This window comes from Podarcis cretensis (genome assembly GCF_951804945.1).
Source record: "Podarcis cretensis genome assembly, chromosome: 9".
In the NCBI taxonomy this organism is placed as follows: domain Eukaryota; kingdom Metazoa; phylum Chordata; class Lepidosauria; order Squamata; family Lacertidae; genus Podarcis; species Podarcis cretensis.
In genome coordinates this window covers 40,260,201-40,284,144 of record NC_137178.1, presented here as the reverse complement: position 1 = coordinate 40,284,144, position 23,944 = coordinate 40,260,201, and the positions used below count along the sequence as shown (strand labels likewise).

The 23,944-nt window shown below is 38.7% G+C and overlaps 1 protein-coding gene across 1 annotated transcript in view; it reads left to right on the top strand.

The window, feature by feature from the left end:
• LRBA (LPS responsive beige-like anchor protein) overlaps nt 1–23,944 on the top strand; it is a 357,313-nt gene that overhangs the window by 121,806 nt on the left and 211,563 nt on the right. The window contains 2 exon segments of the mRNA XM_079990486.1: nt 3,887–3,995; nt 23,353–23,519. Of these exon segments, the coding sequence (XP_079846612.1) occupies nt 3,887–3,995; nt 23,353–23,519 (276 nt within the window).

Below are 23,944 nucleotides of genomic sequence, written 5' to 3'. Positions count from 1 at the left end.
TGCCAGCAGATAGAAGCATGACTGGTGATGAAGGAGTGTGCTCTGGTCACTTGAAGGCTGTTGAATCTTGTGCTGGAGGAGAAAAACGAAAATAAATCCAAATACATCCTCCCATCTCTTGCAAAAGTATGTGAACTGCTGTAGAATGTACATATGATTATATTTTATTCACTTAGTACATACAGTTATATTTTATTTATTTATTAGATTTAAATCCTGCCTTTCCACTGGAGACCTTGAAGCTGCTCATAGCATTTATGAAATGCAGTGGATAAATCATGCACGTTAAAACAAAACGAAGCCTGTGCAGCTGGAGCAAGAGCCTCGTGTTATCTTCACCTGGCTTCCTTTCTCTCCTGTTCCACCCTCCCCCAGGGCAGCTGGTGGTGCAAGACCATGTGGTAGAAATCTTGTTTGAGTATTTAGGGAACTGTGTTTGCGGCTGCTTTCATTCCATTGACGTTTCCTGGGATCCAGACCATTTGCTTGCTATAGGGCATAAATTATTAGTGTAATTTATAGGTTTCTGTAATCTACATTAAAATACATTTGCTTTTGATTCTCTCTCTCCCCCCCCCCCGCCCAACAACTTGCTTAAAAAGAAAACAGCTTCAGCATAGCTCAGCTGTTAATAGGGAAACCTAACAGCTTCAGCAATGGACTTGTTAATGATACGCACCTTGCCCAGACAGAACAGAACACTGGTTCCTCAGTGTGTTAAGAGCGCTGTGCTATCTAGACTAATAATGCGTTCATCAAGGGCCAAGGTCATAACGATATGAATGAGGTGAAGGCAGGTCAGAAATACATAAACTTGGAAGCTAGTCCTTAGCACTGCAACCCAATATGTGTACTTTAGTTCTCAAAATTCAGAGTTGTAGGGAAAGATTTATTCTGTATGTTACAATGATGGGCTTCTTTCCTTAAAGCATGTAAAGTTAACTATTAAGATTGAAGCATGCTTTGTACATTTGAGAACCTTAATAAATATTAGAACATATTTTTTTTAACAGGCCCCCCTTCTACAGTTAACACCAGCTGCTTTTCTCTTATATATGACTGGACAAGATATTCATGTACAGATACTGAACAATATTTATCTGTTTTTCATTCCACTGTTCACCACTTACGCTCTACTGTGCACCATATTGCAAAATTATTTTTCACAAATTTATTATTCTTACTTCAGTTATAAACTTTGGTGTATTTACAATTTATGTGACTGAAGTATCAGTTCTGAACTGGAAAAATAGGCCGATTTTATTGCAGCTTTTGCCAACCTGTTGCCCTCCAGATGTTTTGGACAACAACTCCCAACAGCATGATGGTACTACTAGGAAATGTAGTCCAAAAATACTTGGAGGGCAACAGATGGGCCAAGGCTATTCCACTGGATACTCACACAAGTCAAAGATCATGACTCTACATAAAAAACTGTCCAGTAGCACCTTAGAGACCAACTAAGTTTGTTCTGGGTATAAGCTTTCGTGTGCATGCACACTTCATGCACACGCAAGCTTATATCCAGAACAAACTCAGTTGGTCTCTAAGGTGCTACTGGACAGTTTTTTTATTTATTTCGACTGCGTCAGACCAACATGGCTACCTACCTGAATCATGACTCTACACTTATAGATTACTAAATCATGGTTGCAATCAACCAGTTAAAGAATCCTTCATCTGTTAATTATCTGCCTTTTTTACCTGCCTATATGAAATATCCTTAAATGCTATTATATTCCTGCTATAACTCCCCCCACATACACAATTCTACCAGCTTACTACCTTACTATTTCTTGCTGGTCCTCATTTTCTGCCCAGAACTCCTATATCATCTCTATTCTCAAAACCCGCTTCTTCCACTAAGCCTTTGGCTTAACCCTTCTACTTTCATCCCCTACTGCAACAATGCTTTGAGTATGTGTAACAGTTGTGTGCCTCCCTCGCTATGTCCTTTCTCCTCTCTTTCCACACCAACTTTTGTCAGAATTTAAGTTGTCAGTTCTGTCAGACAGGGAATCTGATTTTGCACTCTGTGAGTTGATGGTGATACTATTTCAACAATAAGTAATTGTATCTGTAACTTTTATATGGGTGCATTTTTGAAATATTCAGGGGAATACAACACTTAAAATTTCACAACCAAATGTATATCATTTATTGTTAGAATGAAAGAGCATATATTTTATACTAAGTTCAAAATAGTATTAAAAAGTCCTTTTATTGACACCAATTAAAATAATGACTTTTTCCAAGTTACTTAAAAGGATTATGAGGAGGAAACTGGGGTAACATTTCCCCAGTTTTCATTTCTGGAAATGTCAAGCGTAGAACCCTCACTGACACTGAAAAACAAGTTTTTAAAAACCCTCAAGACCACAGTTTTGTCTTGTATGTGTTTTTTTTTATGTGTATGATGGTCTACGTCTAATAGAAAACTATGTTCTTACAATTAACAAATTCGTCTTAATGTTCTGGATTCATAATAGGAATTGCTTTAAGAATATGCTAGATAAAACCACAATACATAACTGAGAAGAACATCAAACAATGTTAAGGATGTGATGAAAATACAAATGATATCTTGGGGTGTCCTGAAAGGATAGGGAGAATAATTCAGCTAGTGTTTTGAAGATCACATAGAGATTTTACATTCTGTGTTAAAATGTTCACCTATAAAACAAAGTATATTTTTAGAAGTTTGGCTTTTATTGCTTTGAGTTCTGTTTGATCATCTCTGCATGCATTTAAATATCTTTGTGCAAATTGGGAACATCTGCGTTAGTAAACTTAATAGAAAATCTCAGGTGATTTGCAGATGACTAAGGCTCTTGCTTTTCAGCTAATGTAAGTCCAGCTCACTTCAATGAGGCCTGTATCAGTAAAGTGCTTTAAGTATCAGATTGTAGTGTTAAGGTTTTGCAAGGGCATGTCAGCATCTTTAAACAGAAAAGAGTTAATGTTTTCGATATTTAAAATGAAAACCAGAGACAGCTAATTCAGCTTCAGTATTATCAAGGAAACTTCGAGTACTGGTTGTCAGTAAAGTAAGCCTGTGTCAGAAAATCATGGTGCTGTTTGCCTGTGGTTTCCATACATTTGCACTGATTCCATTTTCAGCTACCATCCTTTCTTAAAAGAATATCAGTGGAATATGGGCTCAGTTTTTATGTATAGCCTGCGTTTGGTTAACTGTGCTTGCTTATTATCAAATTCATAACTAAGTTTTTTATGGAATACAGTGTACTGTATTGGCAGAGGTGTAATTTAGCTTTAAATATTAAGATTCATCAATAGTGTGTAGTATTGGTGGTGATTTAAATCAATGCCTGATAGAAAGTTCTGTGTTTGTTTCAATATGAGAATCATTCTGTTGCATTCATGGTAGTCACCATTCATTTAAATAGTAGCCATTCATTTCAGTGGAAGGACCCACTCTACTCTAAAGTAATGTATGCAAACTGGAGTCAAACTTACCCTTTAAGTTAAATGGAAACCCAACTTCAGAAGAAGGCTTATCCTCAGGACCACAGCAGGTGAGAAAAAGGGTTTAAATTCCATTTAATTTCAGGTCTTCATTCGTTCTGAACCTATTAATGATCAACCCTTCCTGCTGTTTTTATTTACATTTTTAGAAACCGGCATTTTGATGCAAGAGGTGTTCATCAAGTATATTTTGGGTCACAACTCCCTCTCTCAAAATTAATGACTAAGTACTTCCAGGTGGTGCAGTTCCATGCTTGTGTCTGAACATCTGTTCCTGGAGCATATTGCTGGATTTGGACATCAGTGTTTTTACTGAAAATGCTTTAAAACCTTTGGTTGGTTGGTTGTTTTTTTGAAATCCATCATTACCAATTTGTCCCAAATTTCATTCTGTTTACAGATTGCTGAGCCAAACCATGAAGGATCATCTGGTGAGAGTTGCAAATGAAGCAGAATTTATCCTGAGCAGACAAAGAGCTGAAGATATTCACAGGCATGCTGAATTTGAGGCAAGTCCCAAATCTTACACAATGCACTAGTATTTCATTCATACATAGTGGAGTAGTAAACTGAAACATAGGTACCACATCTATGCCAGATTAAAAATGTAAACACATCAGGTGCCTGTGAAGTTCTGTCTTGAAAATCCCTGACCATGTTGACCTATAAATAGTACACAGAAGCTCTGAAGCACCTGTTCTCTTGGATCCAGAGATCTTTCACAAATAGAAAAGCAACCCTACTGAATTCCTTCAATTCCCAGGTCCTTCTGCTTCTCTGTGCACCCCATCTTGCACATCCAGAGAGTTCCCTGACCCTCAGGAGCAGCTATGGTGAGAGGAGGGAACTTTTAGCGGGGGTGGAAGAGACAAGAAGGACCCATTATGTGATTGGAGTTCTGCTGTATCTTCTCTGGATCCAGCCCACTTTTTTTACTTGTTGTAAACAGGGCTGCTGGTCGGAGAATAGGGATAAATTTGGGATGATTTACAATTTTGTACTTTAACATTCATAATTGACAACGATGTTCATCCAGTATAACATCTGGTATAATATAGATAAAAGGCTAACTTCAATAAAGCAGTGTATTGTTTGTAGACTTAAATTGAACTTTGCATTATTTTTCTTAATGATATATTTTTTGGTAATTTCACTTCCCTCTGAGTCATCAGGCCAAAAAAAAACAACCTTTTAGGCAAACTTCTACTTTTCTTTTTCCTTGAAGTCACTTGCGTGATTGTAGTTTAGTCTTCCTTTGGATAGGGTTGAGCCCCTACACTCTCCCTACTTAGAACACTCTCATTTTCCAAACCGTTCTGACTGATTTTTTTGCACCAGCCCCTTCATTTGGTCAAATAGGTATAATATTTTATGGCAGTCTGTTTAGTCCGATGCATTCTAGCACTGGTCTCATGGATGTTTCACACACAATTGTTGCTGCACACATACAAATTATTTCCCTCTTTATGCATCCCATGACCACATTATCCTTTTTGACGCAGCATTGCAAATGGATCTTATGAACTATAACCTTACCAGTATGATTCCTTAATCCTCTCGTGCTTATGGCTTTCAAAGATATTGTCCCTGACTGTCCTTGTTGATGTGGATTATGTTCTTTAGTCTCCTCTCCACTCCTCTACTGGAATCTTAAGTACTTGATAAAAACAACATGTCGTTGGAATTAAACTTACTGGTCTATCTAGATCAGGCTGCTCTTTGTATAAATTAACTCTCTAGCAATCTTTTAGCCATTTCAAAATAAAACGATTGACAGAGTAGAGCTGCTTTTGCACAATGTCTTTAGTGGGGACTGGCAGGGTAAAAGCACCTTAAAGAACCTCGCCAGAGTTTGCAGCTGGTACAGAACTGGCAATCAATAAGAAGAGTGGATCAGCTAAGCTACTAATTTGGATCTAGAGTTAGCTGCTTCTGAATCATCATTTTGCTAAAGATCACATTTTAGATTTTCTAATTGCTACCATTTCTGTCAACAATTTCAGCATTAAAAAACTAACAAGCGTGCCTTTAATTTTCTGGGGAAACCTAGTACAAATGTGTATTTGTTCACATGGGGGTTTCACACAATGACTTTTGGACAAATAAATGCCTGAGTGGCTTTCACACAAATAAATCCTTTGTTCTGTAATAGTATTTCAGTTGCCAGTGGCTCATAAAAATGTAGCCATGGAAATGTTACCACCTTCAACCAAATATTTACATGTATGAATATACTGCAAAGTCTAAAAAGTTATTTTTTTGCTGAAGTAGTAACAAAAAAGTATTTTATATTTTTTTATAAACCCAAACTAAATAAAAATAAGGGATAATTTATTATCGAGGGACAATGAATTACATTGACATGTATTTTGAATTTATTGGATTACTATGGCCTCCCGACCAGTTCAATACAGAACAAAAAAGAAAGACATCATAAACTAGTTTTTTATTGGATTCTCCTAAGAACTAATTTTATTTTTGCTTTGCAGCTTTCTTTTACAAATGAAACATTAAGGATTTTCTTTATATATTAACACATAAACATTTGTTTTAAAATGCGTAAGAAGTGGAAAGTTTATTTTCCTGGACAGTGGTAATGTTTCTAAAGGTCATCTCTGTGGGTCTCAGGATTCATGCTGTGCATTGTTTAATAAGCTGTCTGTACTTCATCTAGACCTAGTTACCCACTCCTTCAAACAGAGATGTTGTCAGATATCTACATTGTCATTTTGTGCTAGTGAAATAGCAGGCAGGTTTCATTTGTTACATCAAAAAATGAAGGGTTGGTAGACAGTCCTGTGGAGACGAAATATACATCTTTTTTAGTTCATTGCCTGATAATCATTGGAGTCTGACAAAGGTGACAACTTATACACTGGTTTTATGCAGATGCACCATGAGTGACATGGCCTCATTGATTAGGTGAATTGCTCTTCTTTTCCTGCTGCTAACATACCCCTCTGCCCTTTAACCACACTTTTTTCACATAAGAATAGCTAAATCATGGGAATCTTTTTTTAACTGCATTTCAAAATGCTGCCTCTGTCAGAACTGACCACAATTTTTTATTTCTCTGTGTGTTTCTTATGTCTTTGAACTGTCTTCAGGCAGGTGTTGGTTGACACTTCTTGATCTGATGTTGCCTTGACTCTGTTATATCTCAGTGTGATGGCTGAAGGGATTTAATTCACATAATCTTGAACTTAAACAGAAGCTAGACTGTAGAAAAGACAGCACTTCTGTTATACTTATCAGAACTGGAGGAGGCAGCCATAGTTTTCTCTATTGACCAAGGCATGTTCCTCTTGAACTCACAAGATATCCATATGTTTCAGCAGAAATTAGTTTTGGAAAGAGAAGCATTATGCTGCTTGGAAAAAAAAAATATTTGAAGGAATAGGTAGGAGTTAAGACTCAGTCATGAACATAACATGAATCCAAATGTAGCAGAATTATTCAGATGGGTGCAGAAAACAATCTATAACTAAAATCACGTGGTGATTTGCTGTAACGCTGCCACACTTCAGAGCAAGTTAATTCTGTTATCAAATCACCCAAACATAAGGGAATATGTTCAAACATAACAATAAAATGTGATTTAACTCTTAGTACTGCTGTTTAAAATGCCCTGAAGAAAATTTTGAAATAAAAAGTGAGATTAATTTTTATATTAAAGCACAAAACATCAAACAGTATGCATTTAGATCATCATTTTCATAATAAGCACAAGACTATATCTTTTTAAAATATGTATCTTCTAAAGAATGAAGCCAACATCTGAAGACATCTGAAGGCAGCCCTGTATAGGGAAGCCATTTAAAGTGTAATGTTTTATTATGTTTTTATATATGTTGGAAGTTGTCCATAGTTGCTGGGGCAACCCAGTCAGATAGGTGGGGTACAAATAATAAAAATATTATTATTATTCCATTTAAGCATTGGCAAAGAGAAAGGGCAGAACTTTGGTTTTTTGTCTGTGCTGATTTTTCTCAATGCCACACAATCCTACTGCATGCAGGGGTCCTTTGGTAGTTGTTGCAATAGACTTGGGAGCATTGCACAATTAATTAGGAATGAGCAATATTTTTTACAACTTCCCAGGGCTAAATCTGGAGTGACTTGAACCTGATTTTTATTATTATTTAAAGGGAAGTCTATTAAATATTCATAGATACTGTGAATGCTTATAGGTGCCACAAATACAATGTATTATTTCAGGGTTTTCTGTGAACATCTCCTGCAAAAATGGGGTGATGACACCACTGCCATAACCTCTTAAAAGTAAATGGTAAACATGTGTACTGGAAAATAGGTGTAGCACCATGCCACTTCTAGCAGGGGGGGAAATTGTGAAGCACCCCAAACAGAAATGGGTCTGAATCCCTGGCAATGTCCCTTCATGTAGTATGCATATGTTAATAACAGTCTGCATGCATTTTGGATTATGTGTTTGAGCACTAGCTGTTGGTGGTTTTATTAGGAGCTCTGAAAATCAGTGGTACAGTGATCTGCACATCAGTTTTGGGCACTTGTTGTCTACATTGACCGTCAATGGCCCTCTAAGGTTTCAGGCAGGTCATCCTACCTGGGACCTTCTGCGTGCAAAGTGGATGCTTAATAGTCCCAACTGTGATATATACAAGAGTGATTAAGAGACAAGCATAAGAATGTTAAATATAAAGTGATGAACAAAGAAAATATAAGTGTGAATAAAATGTGTTTCATTTTATACTGCTTTGTTTGGATGTTGATGGCCTGTGACTGGCCAGTCAGTTTCTCAGTAGTATAAACAGCTGTTCTTCAAAATGCAGCATGTTTTTTACACACACACACACACACACACACACACACACAGAGAGAGAGAGAGAGAGAGAGAGAGAGAGAGAGAGATACGCAGGTTACAGTTTTTGTGGTTTATAAGTAAGGCATGCATCGTTTCCTTTTTGTTGTGATGTCTTTACTTAAATTATGCATTTGTCGCAAATTGCAATAGTCTTACGTTCTGATTATTAGCAGTTTGTCAATATAACTGGGATATTCATTGGATTCTTCTTTGTTGTAAATCATATTAGGCAGCTAACTTCTCTGCATGATTGCCCTTCAATAATTAAATCTAGCATTTCCAGCTGCTGTAAAATTTGTTGCCCTTTTCCCTTCAGTTATGTTTCTTCATGCGTATTAGTTGGACTTCTCTATAGCCCTAATTTTCACCCTGTGCCAATTTATAGTCTATAGTTAAGCAGCAATAAGCTGTTCATGTTTTGGTTTATGGCTTATGTTGAATATGAATGTAAATGTAGTCATGCCTTGCTCAAAAGATACAGGTAGTTCCTAGCTTATTTCACGTGTCTCCCTTTGCAAAAATAAAATAAAATAATGTTTTCTGTGAGTCTTCCCTTATAGCTAAGCATCAGATATGCTTTATCTGTTAAATTTTAGCTTTTAAGTAGCCTTGAGAAACATTTCCTGTATTGTGTTTACACACATGAACATGTTTGAACTCTCTCTTTTTTTAAAAAAAAAAAGAAGGCAAAATAATTAAGACAATAATCATAGGAACAGTTTATTAGGAGCAACCAATACTGGAAATCAGCCCTAAGCCATTACACCTTCTTACAGCATTAGTAATACAACCATCACATAGTGTGAGGTACGATAGACACAGGCCATAATTTGGGCCAGGCAGAGGTGCCAACAGGATTTCCTGGGCTGGGTATACTGTATGTGGATCGGCCTCTCCCAGATCTACATATATATGTATGTTAATGTATGTATAATAGCATACATACTACAGTATATGTGTGTGTTAATATATGTATTAACATATATTAACCTAGCTTCTCTCACAGAGATGCTGCAAATATAAAAGGGGGAAAGAGAGGGAAACATGCACAATGTTTAGCTCCTGAGTGGAAAAGCAAAATAGAAATATATGTTACGCATATATGTTTCACATAGTTAAAGTATGGAATCAGCTCGCATGGGAGACGGTGATGACCTCTGAAGAGGATTCAACAAATTTATGGAGGCCAAGGCTATCAATAGCAAGATACCGCTTTGATTCATCTTACAATTTCCTTATCCTTCCCCTTTCTATATTTAGCTTGTTTGTGCATCTAAGGGATGAAGGTGGTTAATGTAAAATCCTGAACTTCAAAGAAAAAGAGGGAAAGCATTTGTAGGATGCTGCTTTTTCAGCCATACTAGACTAGTGCAGAATGTGAACATATTCATTTTAAAAGTTTGTTTCCATACAATAAGATGTAAATAGGAGAAAACATACACTATTGGCTTGGGAGGGAAATATGGCATTAAAAGGTGGGAAATAAGAGGTATTTATTGAGATAATTTATGTGCTGTCTGTGTTTGTGTATTATGCATGTAGAACAATTGCAAGTGAGGCTTCCAGACATCTGGAGAAATCTCTGTCCCTAAACTGTAGGGCTGCACTGACTTTATTATTATTCAATTTGCAAAAAAAGAAAAAAAGCATTTCATCTTAACATGTTGTGTTAAGGGCTTTCCATGTTTACTCAAGCTCCAAATTGCAACTGTTAAGGGCAATGTAGATACTGGTATGGTACCCAGTGATAATTCAGGCTTCTCCACTATTTGGAGCTGTATGGCTGTTAACAGCTGAAGAGTGAGCAGTGCCGTTTATAGATGCATCAGGCATAATATATTAGCTGCGTAGGTAAGGGGTGTTTGGGGAAACTGCACGTGAAGAAATTCTGACTGGAAATTCACCACACTTTGCTGTGGTGGGGGAAAGACATTGCATTTTATTGAAGCATCAGGCAGAAATTTGTATCTGTATACATCCATGCTAAATATAGACACTAGCTGGGGCTGCAGTTTGGCTTGGTTGCCCACTTGCTGATTCAGAGGCTTTTTAATTTATATCCCTCCCCTTGCCTTTCAAACTGTTTTTGCTCATCTGTAATTTCTTCTCCGCCTCTCCTTTCACACTTAAAAGGTAAAGGTAAAGGGACCCCTGACCATTAGGTCCAGTCGTGACTGACTCTGGGGTTGCGGTGCTCATCTCGCTTTATTGGCCAAGGGAGCCGGTGTACAGCTTCCGGATCATGTGGCCAGCATGACTAAGCCGCTTCTGGCAAACCAGAGTAGCACACGGAAATGCCGTTTACCTTCCTGCCAGAGTGGTACCTATTTATCTACTTGTCCTTTGACGTGCTTTTGAACTGCTAGGTTGGCAGGACCTTTCACACTTAATTTGTATCTTATCCCATGCACCCAAACTGCCACATTATTTCATTTTTCCTATAACGTTAATGTCAAATTATTATTGGTTTTACTTTATAAAATTATCTTTTACCTCTTTCTGACTTCCATCAGCATCTTCTCTCTGCCTTTCCCCGAGATGCAGGATACCTTCCTCACTTGTGTATCCTCCCCAGATTTTTCTGACTTCAGCCACCATACAGGAAGATGCTGGTGCTGGTAATCAGGTCCAACCAAAAGGCTATAGCTCAGCAAGGGGGAGCAGCTGAACCCCTTTGCGCTCTACTGAATCTTCTCTCACAACAGGTTCATACTGAGCATATGAGGGGGGAATCCTTTGAATTCTCATTGCCTACAAATATAACTTTTTAATTTAGCTGATTTGTGAAATTCAATAAAAACTACAAACCTGTTACATGGCTATTAGGGAAAAAAAGGACATGGTAGATGTTCCCCTTGAGCTAATATGTCAAACTCTTATCCAAAGGTGAAATTATAATCTCCCCACACTCTACAAGTTATACATTTGATGCACAACTGATGTAGTGCTTACACATGAATGTAAAGGGATGAACAAACTAGCTACTTTCTTGTTAAGTTTCACAGGAATTAATAAAAAATACTATTTAAAAGATGGAATTGGAAAAAAATAAAGACATTGCTGGATTTGGATCAGTGTAATTCAAAAAAGACTAATGGGTTGTTTTAAAAAGGATGACAGTGTTTGCCGAAGCAGCATGACGTTATGGTAGAGACTTCCTTTTGTAAAAGATCTTCTGCTTTAAATTCTGAAGAAGCTAGTAATGGTTATGCTTTTTATATAATAATTTTCATATGTTGTTAGCTACTAACTATGAAGAAAGTATATTTCAATTATGGTCAACAACATTTTCAGCATTATTTTTTTTAAACTGGGATAATCTTGTAACAGTACAATGGGGGTTAGTGAAATGCTTTGTTTTTCAGCTGAATAATAATCTAAAAATACAATAAAGTTTAGCATTCCCTGCCAAAACTGAGCCAGGCCAATGTTTAAGTAGGAAGAGAGGGGTTTATTCAAGATATATGTATGGGCACAAGTAGATGTTACATAGCAGATCCACAATCTGGATCTCCCTTCCTGATTTCTGTCATTTTGGTTTACTTTAAACAATTTGCATCCTGCCCTTCAAAAACTTTTTAAAATTTTTTTTTGCCTTAAATCATACTAAGATTAAATCAATGGAAACCAGCAACAGTAAGACTGGAATCCTATAGGATATTTCAGATCTCCTCCTCTGAGGACAGAGAGGTCGTCAATTGGAGAGGAAGATATGACTCCACAATACTCCTTCTACCTCCAGAAACCTCTGCATCCTTTGCCTTACCCAATACAAGAGTTCTGTTGGTAGATGCAAAGTGGAATAGCATTCCCAGTTACCCTCTTGGTGTGTGTATGGCATTGTGTTTCCCCCTTATCATTGGAAACAATGGGAGACAGTGGGAGGGAAATTGAATGGCTCTCTCTCACCCACAGCCTGAAATGGACAAATGTGAATGGAAGTTCATTAAAGGTAAAGGGTAAAGGGACCCCTGACCATTAGGTCCAGTCGTGGCCGACTCTGGAGTTGCAGCGCTTTATTGGCCAAGGGAGCCAGCGTACAGCTTCTGGGCTATGTGGCCAGCATGACTAAGCCGCTTCTGGCGAACCAGAGCAGCACAGCCTGAAATGGACAAATGTGAATGGAAGTTCATTAAAGGTAAAGGGTAAAGGGACCCCTGACCATTAGGTCCAGTCGTGGCCGACTCTGGAGTTGCAGTGCTTTATTGGCCAAGGGAGCCAGCGTACAGCTTCTGGGTCATGTGGCCAGCATGACTAAGCCGCTTCTGGCGAACCAGAGCAGCGCACGGAAATGCCGTTTACCTTCCCGCTGCAGCGGTACCTATTTATCTACTTGCACTGGCGTGCTTTCAAACTGCTAGGTTGGCAGGAGCTGGAACCGAGCAACGGGAGCTCACCCCGTTTCGGGGATTCGAACGGCCGACCATCTGATCGGCAAGTCCTAGGCTCTGTGGTTCATCCACCTTCAGTTCTCCCTCCCTCCCTCTTTGGATTGATCTGTAGAAATGTATAGTAAAATAGTATGTAAGAGTAGCATAAAACCAATTTATCAAGTAAAACTATTAAAAGGCCTGGGTTTTGAGATCAAGTAAATAACTTTGCAAGATGTTAACATTTTTTTTGGGGGGGGGAGGGTTGCATCAGATCATGATTATTATATTGCTTGGGGAGGGCCCAGCTGCTCCTTGCCCAGCATACTTTCCTCTACAGAGCAAATAGCAACTTCAGGAGAAGGGAAAACAGCACGGGTCAGAAGAACCAAGACTCTGATCTGATGCAGGGATGCAAGGGAGCACAGGATATGCAAAGATGCAGCTGTAGAAACTGGTAATCTTTGCCAGCTGCTATTAACTTCTTCAAAAGCAAAACAGGGGATATCCATAAATTCTGTATATCTCCCATATAACTTTTAGCTGAACCCTAAGAACAATTTCTCATTAGTGGAGATCTGTGTGAGTGAACAGTGATGTGTCTCACAGTGTTCAGGGCCCCTGGTATATTTGAGAGGGATCCAAAAATGAGACATGCTTAATGCATCTTCTGTTATGTCCATGTAAAATCCTTCAGAGTATTGTTGGCAAGTGATCAATCTATCACATTTGAATTCTGCCCTTCCAATCGGGAGCTTGGTGTGGCACTAAGTTATCCCATTTTATTCTCACTGCAGGACTGTGAGTTTTGGAGGATAAAAGAGTTCCTGGCTCATGGCCACTTGGTGAGCTTCATGGGAATTTGAACCCTTTCCCAGTTTAGTTCCAACAACCCTGTCTGCAACGCTGCACACTTCTTGTATGATGTAAATGTACATTTAGTGCAGATACAGCAGCATGGCTGATGTCTGAGGTTGAATAGTCCTCTTCATAGAATAAGGAAGAGAAGGAGCATTGTTGGTACTGTTCTTCCTTGATCTATGTGTCTGGGTTGTTGGCTTGCTGCTGAGAAATAACTGTTCCATATTAAGTTGTCTGTAAGCAAGAATAATTTCTCCTGTGGGAGATAATTGATAAATCTTAATAGATTTCTCATTTTTTTCCTGCTCCATTATCAAAGTGCTGGTAGAATTTTAGCTATAGGTGATCATAAGGAGTGACCTAAATTGAGTTAGCCGGTTCTGTGATCATACCTTGCCTCTGTGCTTTGTATCACTACACAGCTACACTATGGCGGCCCCAAATCTATCTAGTATGGACTGGTTAAGGACCTATAAGAAAGAATCCAAAGAGTAGTTCTAGCAGGGGCATAAAGTTGTAACAAACCTTTAATTAATTAGAGCCTATTTTCTAATGTCCACTTGTCCTAAAGTCTAATTTGTGTCAGAATCTTGCCCATTCCGAACCAAGAGAGACCTCCTCTGTGGAAAAATCCTGGGGCCTTGCAGAGAATAACAGTACAGATAAAAACCGTAAGGAACCCTCAAATGTCCTAAGGTAGTGGAGTGCCTCAGGTCATGCATGTCTCACCTGAGCCACCTGATCATAGCCCAAGCCCTGAGTCTCAAATAACATCCTACACTCAAGCCCAGAGTTGGCATAGGTGTGCCTTCCTGCCTGCCTTCCTGCCTGCAGGGTCTATGTATGACTAGAGGTCTCCTTAGATGCAAGACTTTTTTGGGAGGAGGGAAAAGACTCCACTGTGAATAGCAGCCCAGCAGATGAGCAGGAAGAAGAGGAGCTAGCAGTGAGGATTTAAGTCTTTCCGTCGCCTCTGGAGCCTTGCTAGATTAAAAGCTTGTTGTTGAGCTCATAGCCTCCAGCTCCGGAACTTACACAGCTCTGGAACTCCCTACTTGGCCCCAGCTCCCTCATTTGGTGCTAATCATGGACAGTTTGTTTAAGCACCATTGTTATATTGAACAATAGATTGGGCATGGTGACTGGTAGGAAGAGAAGGAATGTAGGAATAGAAACTATTAAAAGTAGGGCAACGTACTGTGCTAGATTTGAATGTGATCGCAGGTACTTTACTGGCACAGGCTACTAGATTGTACATCAGCAGTTTTTCCCCCATCCTACATTTGCCTTCCTGCAACTGGCACTCCACAATTGGCAACCAAGGATAGTTCAAACCTTATCATAAACTGCTACTGCTTTTATTTCTACTTCTGTTTTCTCAAGGTATGTTTTTAACGTTTCAAGTCTCACTTACCTAGAATTGCAAAAGGGCATCCTTAGATTGAAGCATTCTTAACTAACCTTTTAATGTAAAAGAGTAGCGTTGCCTGCCAGTACATGGCTTGGGACCTAGGTATTTGTAGAAGTGCCTTTCCCATTATCTGCCAACCCATGCCGTAAGATTTTCTGATGGTTCTGTTGTCAGCCATAGTCAATTGTGTGATGATGCAGTGCAAGTGCCTCTCTATTACGACACCCCACTTGTGGAATTCCTTCTTTTGTAGGTACAATTGTCTCCCCTGGTGGCATCTGTTTGACATCAGCTGAAGACACCTCTGTTTCTTTTGGTTTTGGTGGACAGGTGTTGGTTGGTTGTTCTGTTAGCTATAGCTGCTGAATTTGCATAAGAATCACTGTATTAGTAGGTGCGTGATTTTAATGTTGATGTTTTGATATATGTTTTACACCTCCTTGGGAACCTTAGCTGAAGGGAGGTTCTAAAATGTAATAAATAATAATTGCAAAAAAATACATCCACAGTTATAAACCACAATACATTTAAGCATGGTTTTGAATTACACATAAAGTATACATGCTAGTCTTAACCAATTGTGCAAATGTAATTGGAAGGAATGCTTTCATTTATAGAAATCTCTAGTAAGTCAATACAGTACACCTCAAATTATCTTTCAGCTTGAAAGTGCTAATAACAAAATGGCTGTTTAAACAGGTTTTAATTCCAGTCAATGTTCAGTCAGTATTTATAATGCCAAAATTACTAAAAACATAAATATCCTTAGATTCTTCTATCAAGCCATGAAGAAGTGAATTATTGAAAAGATAAAAATAAATTTGTTTGCTTTCTGTCAGAGTTCATATCCACAGCCAACCTTGATAGAAGACCAGAATGATTTAGACAAGTTTGCTTTGGAGATTCATAACATATGCTTGCTGGACAGAATTGAGTTATCTGTGCTCTGGAGAGTAAGTTATTGTAGCAGGAGCTGACAGAGATGAAGATAACTGAGGGAAATTCAATTACCTTTTAGTGTTTTCCTTCTAATAGGATTCTTAATGTGAAAAAGATCCTTAGATGATGCGCCTCTGTTGCTTGGTGAGATCTACTTTGATACGTGCCTCCAGAATAAAGTGAACTCTCCTTTCTAGGCCTTCATTAGGATTGAAACATGTGACTGCTTCTTAAATGTTGTATTAGATTTCAGGGATTAGATCAAACATTGTCAGTGGTAGACCACATATTCTTCCTTAAAAAACCCCAAACCCAAATCATTATTTTTAAATGCTGCTTTTTAGTTTAGAAAACTATGAAATAAAAGGATTGCATGTACATTTGCTGGTCCTTATCATCTACCACTATTGTTTTGTTGAATCCTTTTGCTAAATACACGTCAACAGTACTTCCTGTATTGAGCAGTGAGACTGAAATTAGTTCTTGTTCTAGGCTCTCTATGAATGAAGTACAGTTCTTTTGAATGAAATGTTTGCTACATGTTTGTGAGAACCTAGGTCAAATATATTGCCTTAAATAATATCTGAATGAGATATTTTACAACAGTTTCTTGTTTTTCCTCTTTTCCCCGGCAACAACTGTTTGTTGTGTGAGGCAGCCTGATAAGACTTCAACAATGACAGTCTTCCTCATATGGACACCAGAGAATACAGCAGCAAAGTTAGACCAAAAGTATAGTTTATTTAGGTCCCTGAAAGTTGCTAAAAGAGAAAACTGAGAAGGAACATGGTGGCTGGAATGCACTCAGAGGCGTAGGCAACTCATCTTGGCATTAAGACTACCAGAGTAGATTATTCATCTCCTTCTGTCTGCCTATGATAATGCCATTCTTAAGAGTATAAGCATTGTATAGTTATTAGGAAGTTTTTAAAACAATCGTTCAGCTTAAGTAGGGTAGAGGTAAAATTATACGTCTTAACCTGTTATCAATATTGTGTTTCTACCTTGCCATGTAGAAACTTTCAACCCATAAGTAATTGTCACAAGTGACTGTTGCTTTGCATAGGCATTTTGCCACATCTACCCATGTATGTACAAAGGAGCCATGGCTTAATGTGGCTTTATAAAACATTTCTATCTATTGGTGGGTTGCATGTATACACAGAAGTATATCCTTTGTGAGGAATTTGTAGAGCATACCTTGGCTCTCACTTTATCCAGATCAAAGTATTTTTGGATATGACTGATTTTCTTTTCAGGTTTTGAGCTGTATAAATATGGCTCAGCCCTGCAGTCAGTTCAAAAAAAGAGGATCTTGGGGAAAGATAGCACCATAAGAAAGTATATGCCTTTCAGTGTTCTAGCTTGACTGATTTGATGAAAGCATGATGTACTGTGAAGGGGCGAAGCAGTTAATATGATTAGCTGTAATTTAGTTATCGTAAACACATTTGCAATCTGATTTTGTAACTGATGTAGTTTTCTTCTTTTGGGTACTCTGTATGTACTTGAGCAGAAAATAAAAACATCTTAGTTTGTGTAATGGGCCACCGATAACAGTAAACATTTGTGTGAGTGTGTGTGTGTCTGTACCTTTCAAAAACAATCTAAAATATTTAGTAAGCACACTCTTTTTTGCAAGAGGGATGTAGTTTTTTTAAAGCTTGTGTTTATTTCTGATTTTAAGTTAGAGTAGAGGTCCCCCCCCCCAATAGGTTTGTTGATTTGTTGTTTCTGTCTGGCCACAAGTTGTAGCTGCATGTGTATTTTAGAATCCTAATATCATGAAGTTTCTGATTACCTGCCAGCAACTTCTGTTAGTTTTGGGTTGCCTTGTGTGAGCAGAAGAACAATTTTTCATCTAACCTTCCCCTGCCCACTGATTTCCCTCTTTTAACTACAGTCTGCATGTCCCATCTCCTACCATTCTGGAAATCCTTACCAGCCCTCAGGTAGGTTTTGGGAGAGACAGGAAGCAACAGTGGAGGGGAAGGAATTGGGTTTTTAACATGAGCAGAACTCACTTTCCACTTACCAGAATCCTTCCTGCTTGAATATTTTTTGCAGTAATCTTTAGCAGTAATTTTGTGTCATGGACGTGAAGAAACTTTGTAAGCCTAATGTCATGTACTCTTTACAAAAGAGAAGTAGTAGCTCTGTATTCTGCTCTTTGTGTGTGTCACCTTGTTTAAACTCAGTGTTTCATAGTTTTAAGCATACAAATAAACGCCAGGAAGGTTTGCTACCGTATTTCCTTTTAATAGCTACAATATAGCTACAGTACAGCAATAGAAGAAGAATTTATTTTATTATCCCCAGAGGGGTGGCCATATTGTGGGGGGGGGGAAGGAGTTTTGTGCTGCTTGATGGACTAACACATTTATTTCGGCATCAGCTTTTGTGGGCTGCTGTCCACTTCACCGGATGAGTGATATGACCAACGATACAACCACACCTGACTCATCAGACAGAGTCACAACTTAAGAATTTCCATCAGCATTTCTCAAACTACACTACCCACCCAAAGAAGGTTGTTGGTGGGGCAGGAAGAGAGAGAGAAATAGATCCACAAGGCTAGACTGGTACTTAGGAACAACCTACTACAGTACAGAAAAGGACAGAACATTACTTGTCACTTAACGGTTTTCAGCTGAAACCAATGGGACAATAACACTTCCCTCTCACAGACCTTTGATGGTAGGGTGTTTACAGACAGGCCCCAACTAAGACAGCTACTCATCAGCAACTACAGACACATAGTGATATAGCAGAGATAGGAACACAGGGACTAACTGCTGCTGCAGACTCAGATAAGAATAAGAATAAGGATGCCAACTGTGTCCCCATGTCTACTCTGGCACCACTGTTACAGGGTTTCAGTGTGTCATCCACCTTGTCAGGGATCCAGTCACTCGTTCATCTTCCAGTCAACAGTGCGGCTGCAGCTTTTTGAGCCAATTGAAGTTTCTGAACACTTTTCAAAGGCAGCTCCACGTAGAGTGTGTTATATAGTAATCCAAACATCCTGCCTGAAGAGTTCTGAAGAACTTGGAAGCTTGTTTGCGGTTTTGTCACACTTTTGTGACACAAATCTGTCTGGAATGTGTCCTTGAACTGTGATAATTCCTCGTGTGTGTGTGTGTAAGGAATGTAGTCTAGTGTACAAAGATCAAGGCATCATCCATTGCTCTGCCTACTTTTGCATCTGGCCCAATCCACTTTTTTCCACTCTGCCCCACCCACCATTAACATGTGGACCCTAGGTGGTGAACCATGAAGTTAAGTGGCCCTCAGGATGAAAAAAAAACCCTACTTCAATTTTAGTTGGTCTTAATACAGTCATACCTTGGAAGTTGAACAGAGTCCGTTCTGGAAGCCTAATCGACTTCCAAAATGTTCAGAAACCAAAGCGCTGCTTCTGATTGGCTGCAGGAAGCTCCTGCAACCAATTGGAAGCTGCGGAAGACATGCCGGACATTCAGCTTCTGAAAATCGTTTGAAGACCGGAACACTCACTTCCAGGTTTCGATCGTTCGGGAGCCGATTTGTTCGGGAGCCAAGGCATAACTGTATAAGATCCAAGGTATAACTGTATAAGATATTGCCGCAGTATGTTTTTTGCATTGTCTTTGTTATAATTCTACTATTTGTCTAATTGGTGCCTTTCTTATGGAGCATCTACCTTTCAGTGAGGACACAGAGAAAGCAACTTCCTTAAGCACAAATTAAATCTCAGAGGAAGTAGAATACTGTAGAGCAATTATTAAATTGAATATGCATTCTTAGCTATATGCTTATTTCCTTCTGTTACCTATAGAAAACATATTCTTATCGTCATGTAAAAATATCAACCCTCTTTTGACTAGCACCAGTATATCACATTACTGTCCTTTATAGAAATTCCTTGTACTGATTATAATGCTTCTAATCATGAAATAGTCTTAACAATATTTTCTAAAGACCCTGGGGTGTGGAGGGGGGCTACTTTTACTATGTTAATAATAACCAGGACCCCCTATATATGGCAAAGCAATGAGACCACAACAGATTTCTGTAACAAATAGCTTTCGAAAAAAGTTAATTTATATGCAGATCCTGAATCTTCAGATCCGTTAAGGGCTAGATAAATGATGATGATGCAGAGGGCGGAGGCTGCAGGTTGCAGAGATGAAAAGCCAATACATTGTATTCAGTCCATTAAAACAAGAAGAAATAGAAAAGATACCTTGATAAGTGTTCTGCCTGTGTTAACCTTGATGGCTATTATCGGGGGAGGGGAAAGGGGGCATGCTGCTATATCTATTTCATTGGCTTGGGCTTTTTCATGCTGAAAGAAATCAATACTTTGAGTCGTTGGATGACAGAAGCATCACTTCAGAATTGAAGGTGGCTGTCAGACATTGTCATTGGTTGACTTTTGTTTGCTATTGAGGTTTTAAGCTTTCATTTTTCTAAGTCTTATTCAGGAGCTTTGGAAGATTTCCCTGGGTGGCATTTCTAGTTCAGACTTTAAACGGGAGGTTAAAGGTCAAGTGCAAAAGATCTAACAGAAAAAATGCAGGAGCTTGTTCCATTTACTAAAATCTGTGGTTCGGATGGGAATTTGCATTTGCAGGTGGTATGTTTTCATTTCCCCTCAGATTGCTTTTTCTCTTCTTAATGATACCCTTATGGGAAATGGTTAGTAATCATTAGCTTGGATATAGTTTCTTTTTTTAAAAAAACCCCTCAACTTAGTATTATTCAACGTAGTATAGGAATATTTAACATTACACTATTATTTGTTGTGGAGCTGAAAATAGATGCATACACGGAAACATTTGTTTTCAAACATTTATCTGTTTCTCTATACTCAGTAATACTTCTAGGAATATCCTAGTAGACTGGAAAAATCATTCGTCAAAGGAGAAAATTCCCTTATTTCTCCATCCTTAATTGTTTTTCATACGAATTGTTGTTTTCCTTGATTTTTACCATGTCTCGACTGCTCTTTTTGTAACACATTTTATATGGCATTTTATCAGTGCTTATTTTATGGGGGTACTCAGGGGTATGTAGTACTGGCACCTTCCCCCCCCCAATGATAAAGTGTGGCACTTACTGTAATAACTTCATTGTGAGTACTGGCACCTTTTTTTCAAAAAAGGAAAAAAGCACTGCATTTTATTATAATAAGGTCAATTATACTGTCCTTTGGTTGAAAAACCACCAGTTTAATATTGTTGCTATAGTATTAAACACTTGGATACCTTTTTAGGAGCTGACTTAGTATAACCAAAAGTTAAATTCCTATTTAAGCTCTGACTTAGTATATGAAAATTAAGCCAGTGGACTACAATGGTACCTCGGGTTACATACGCTTTAGGTTACAGACTCCGCTAACCCAGAAATAGTGCTTCAAGATAAGAACAGAAATCATGCTCCGGTGGCGCGGCAGCAGCAGGAGGCCCCATTAGCTAAAGTGGTGCTTCAGGTTAAGAACAGTTTCAGGTTAAGAATGGACCTCCGGAATGAATTAAGTACTTAACCCGAGGTACCACTGTACTCTCAAAATGTTGGGTTATATTCAGCATCATGTGAGCAAATTGGATGGGACTTTCCTATTCTGTTTGCCTCTCTATGCCACCAAAACTGCTCCAAAGTATCCTGCAACCCTATACAGCAGATTTTGGCAGTGTGCAGGAGGCTGCCCGGTGTGTGTGTGTGTGTGTGTGTGTGTGTAAAAAGGAAAGTCCCGCTGTGCAAACAAAAGTCTGTTGCATGAGTAGGCTGATACCACTGGATGTCACCCACTATTAACATAAACTCTAGAGTCATAATTATTCTTCCTTTGATTACATCTTCTAGGGGCTGCTTACCCTGCTCACATTGCTTGCCTATCGCACTGGCTTACCTGGTCTTGATGGAGATAAAGAAGTAGTTAGTTGGTTGGATGTGCTAGACTTCCTTGTAATGTGAAACAATGCGAAACAAATCAAATGGTGCACAGATGCACTGAACAGACAAAAGAACGTGCATCTTCACACAGCACATAGTTAAACTATGATATTTGTTACTGTAAGATGGCTATCAGCTTGGATGCAGTGTTCAAAACTCCCGTTGTTATAGGGTGCATTTTGTAACAGGGAATTTCATTAGTGCTAGCAGTTTCTGAGCTCTGGGTGCAGTAGTACACCTAATATTTCAGATTAAAACTGCAGAGTGGAAGGAAAGGAGGACCTTTTTCTGTCTCCCCCACTTCCAGCTACTCTCTGAAGGCTGGAGAAGAGAATATAAGGGGGTGGGCAGGGGACACCATGTGAAAAATGAACATAATATTTTAGCTGCAGTTCATTCATTTTCAGCTTTCTTTGTTATAAAAAAGTGTGCTTAGACATTCCATTGTTGTGCCCATAACCTAGGTTTAAGGTGCCATTTAGATCCTAGCTTTCATATCTCAGTTTCTAACACTGCTTGGGTGACTTTAGAAGGGTATCTAAGGTTCTCAGTGGCTATGGCACTTCCACAGTCAAAGGCAGCATGAATGCCAGTCGTGGGGTGGGGGGCAGGGGTCCAGCAGTAGAAGAGACCAAGTGTTTCATATATGAATGTACCATTGACCAACACTTACTTCTTCTTGGTATATGAGAGTTACTGATGCTGGCTTCCTATTCTGTTTTTTTTAATGTCATGTTCCCAAACCATAAAGCGCTACCAAATAAAATTCAATGTGCATACTTATTTAAGAGTTAATTGCATCATCACCAACCCCTTCTTAAAAAGGAACTTGGGTGCATCATGTATTTACAAATTCCTCTAGGTCTGGGGTTGAGAAACCTTTGACCTTCTAGATGTTGGGGACTCCGACTAAAATCAGCCCCAGCTAAGCCAAAGGCTAAGTGTGAACAAGTGGGTATTGACAATAAAAATCACAGCTACTTTGCTGCTCCCTGCATCCTGCTCCTTCTACACCACCTGGAACTAAGACATGATTTGGTTAAACTTGATGTCTGAACCTGAACTCATGGTCTGTTTCCCACTGACAAATCACAAACGGTTTGCCAAGAGTAAACCTTGACTATAGCTTGTAATTTTTCAGAAGCAAGACAAACCATGAGCCTAGGTTCAGGCGAAACACTAACCCAAACTGTGGCTTAACTGTGGGTAGTGTGGTGGTAATGGGACCATGGTAGGAGCAAAGCAGCTGTGATTTACCTGCATACTCCCCCCCTCCATGTTTGTTTATCTTTTTTTTTAGTACAGATATCATGGCAATTTACCTGCATACTTATGCAATCACACATAGACTTGGTTTGACTTAGTGTTATGTGTGATCTGGGTCTGTATCTTGTTGCAGAAATTCTATGTAGAGAGTCTAGTAACTTTTTCTTTGTTGACAGAACTGAGTACAGAAGTGCACAGTATTTAACATGTTTTTCTTTGTCCTCTCTTCCCCACTTCAGTCATTGTCGGCCCAGTATTCTGCAGATAAGCGAGAGGATGAGAAGATGTGTGATCATTTGATAAGGGCGGCCAAGTATCGAGATCATGTGACAGCAACTCAGCTAATACAGAAAATCATCAACATTCTGATGGATAAGCATGGAGCCTGGGGCAATTCTGCACCAAGGTAAACAGATCTTTAACATTTGGCAATATGTGGATGTGTCTGGTATCACTGGTCCTGAAAGGACAGTGTTAACACTAAAATTAGATTTAAACTAACAAAAAAGCAACAGAAAATACTGATTCATTTCTACAACTTGATCATTTTTTGACTCTCAGGTTTTCCATAATGTCTCTTAAATAGAACGGAGTGCCTGTGTTTAGATGTTCATTTGAGTACAAGAAGGCGGAAGTGACAATATATCTAATAAGGTGATCCAGAAACCAAAGTTGTCTCAGTGACCCACCTTTTGATTGAGATCTATATAACCAGTGTGTAAATTATCTAATGCATTGAGTATAGAACATGATTATTTTTCACTTTATAACAATTTACAGCTAAATGGAAATATTGTATAATTCACTTTGCAATAGCCCTTATATCATTCC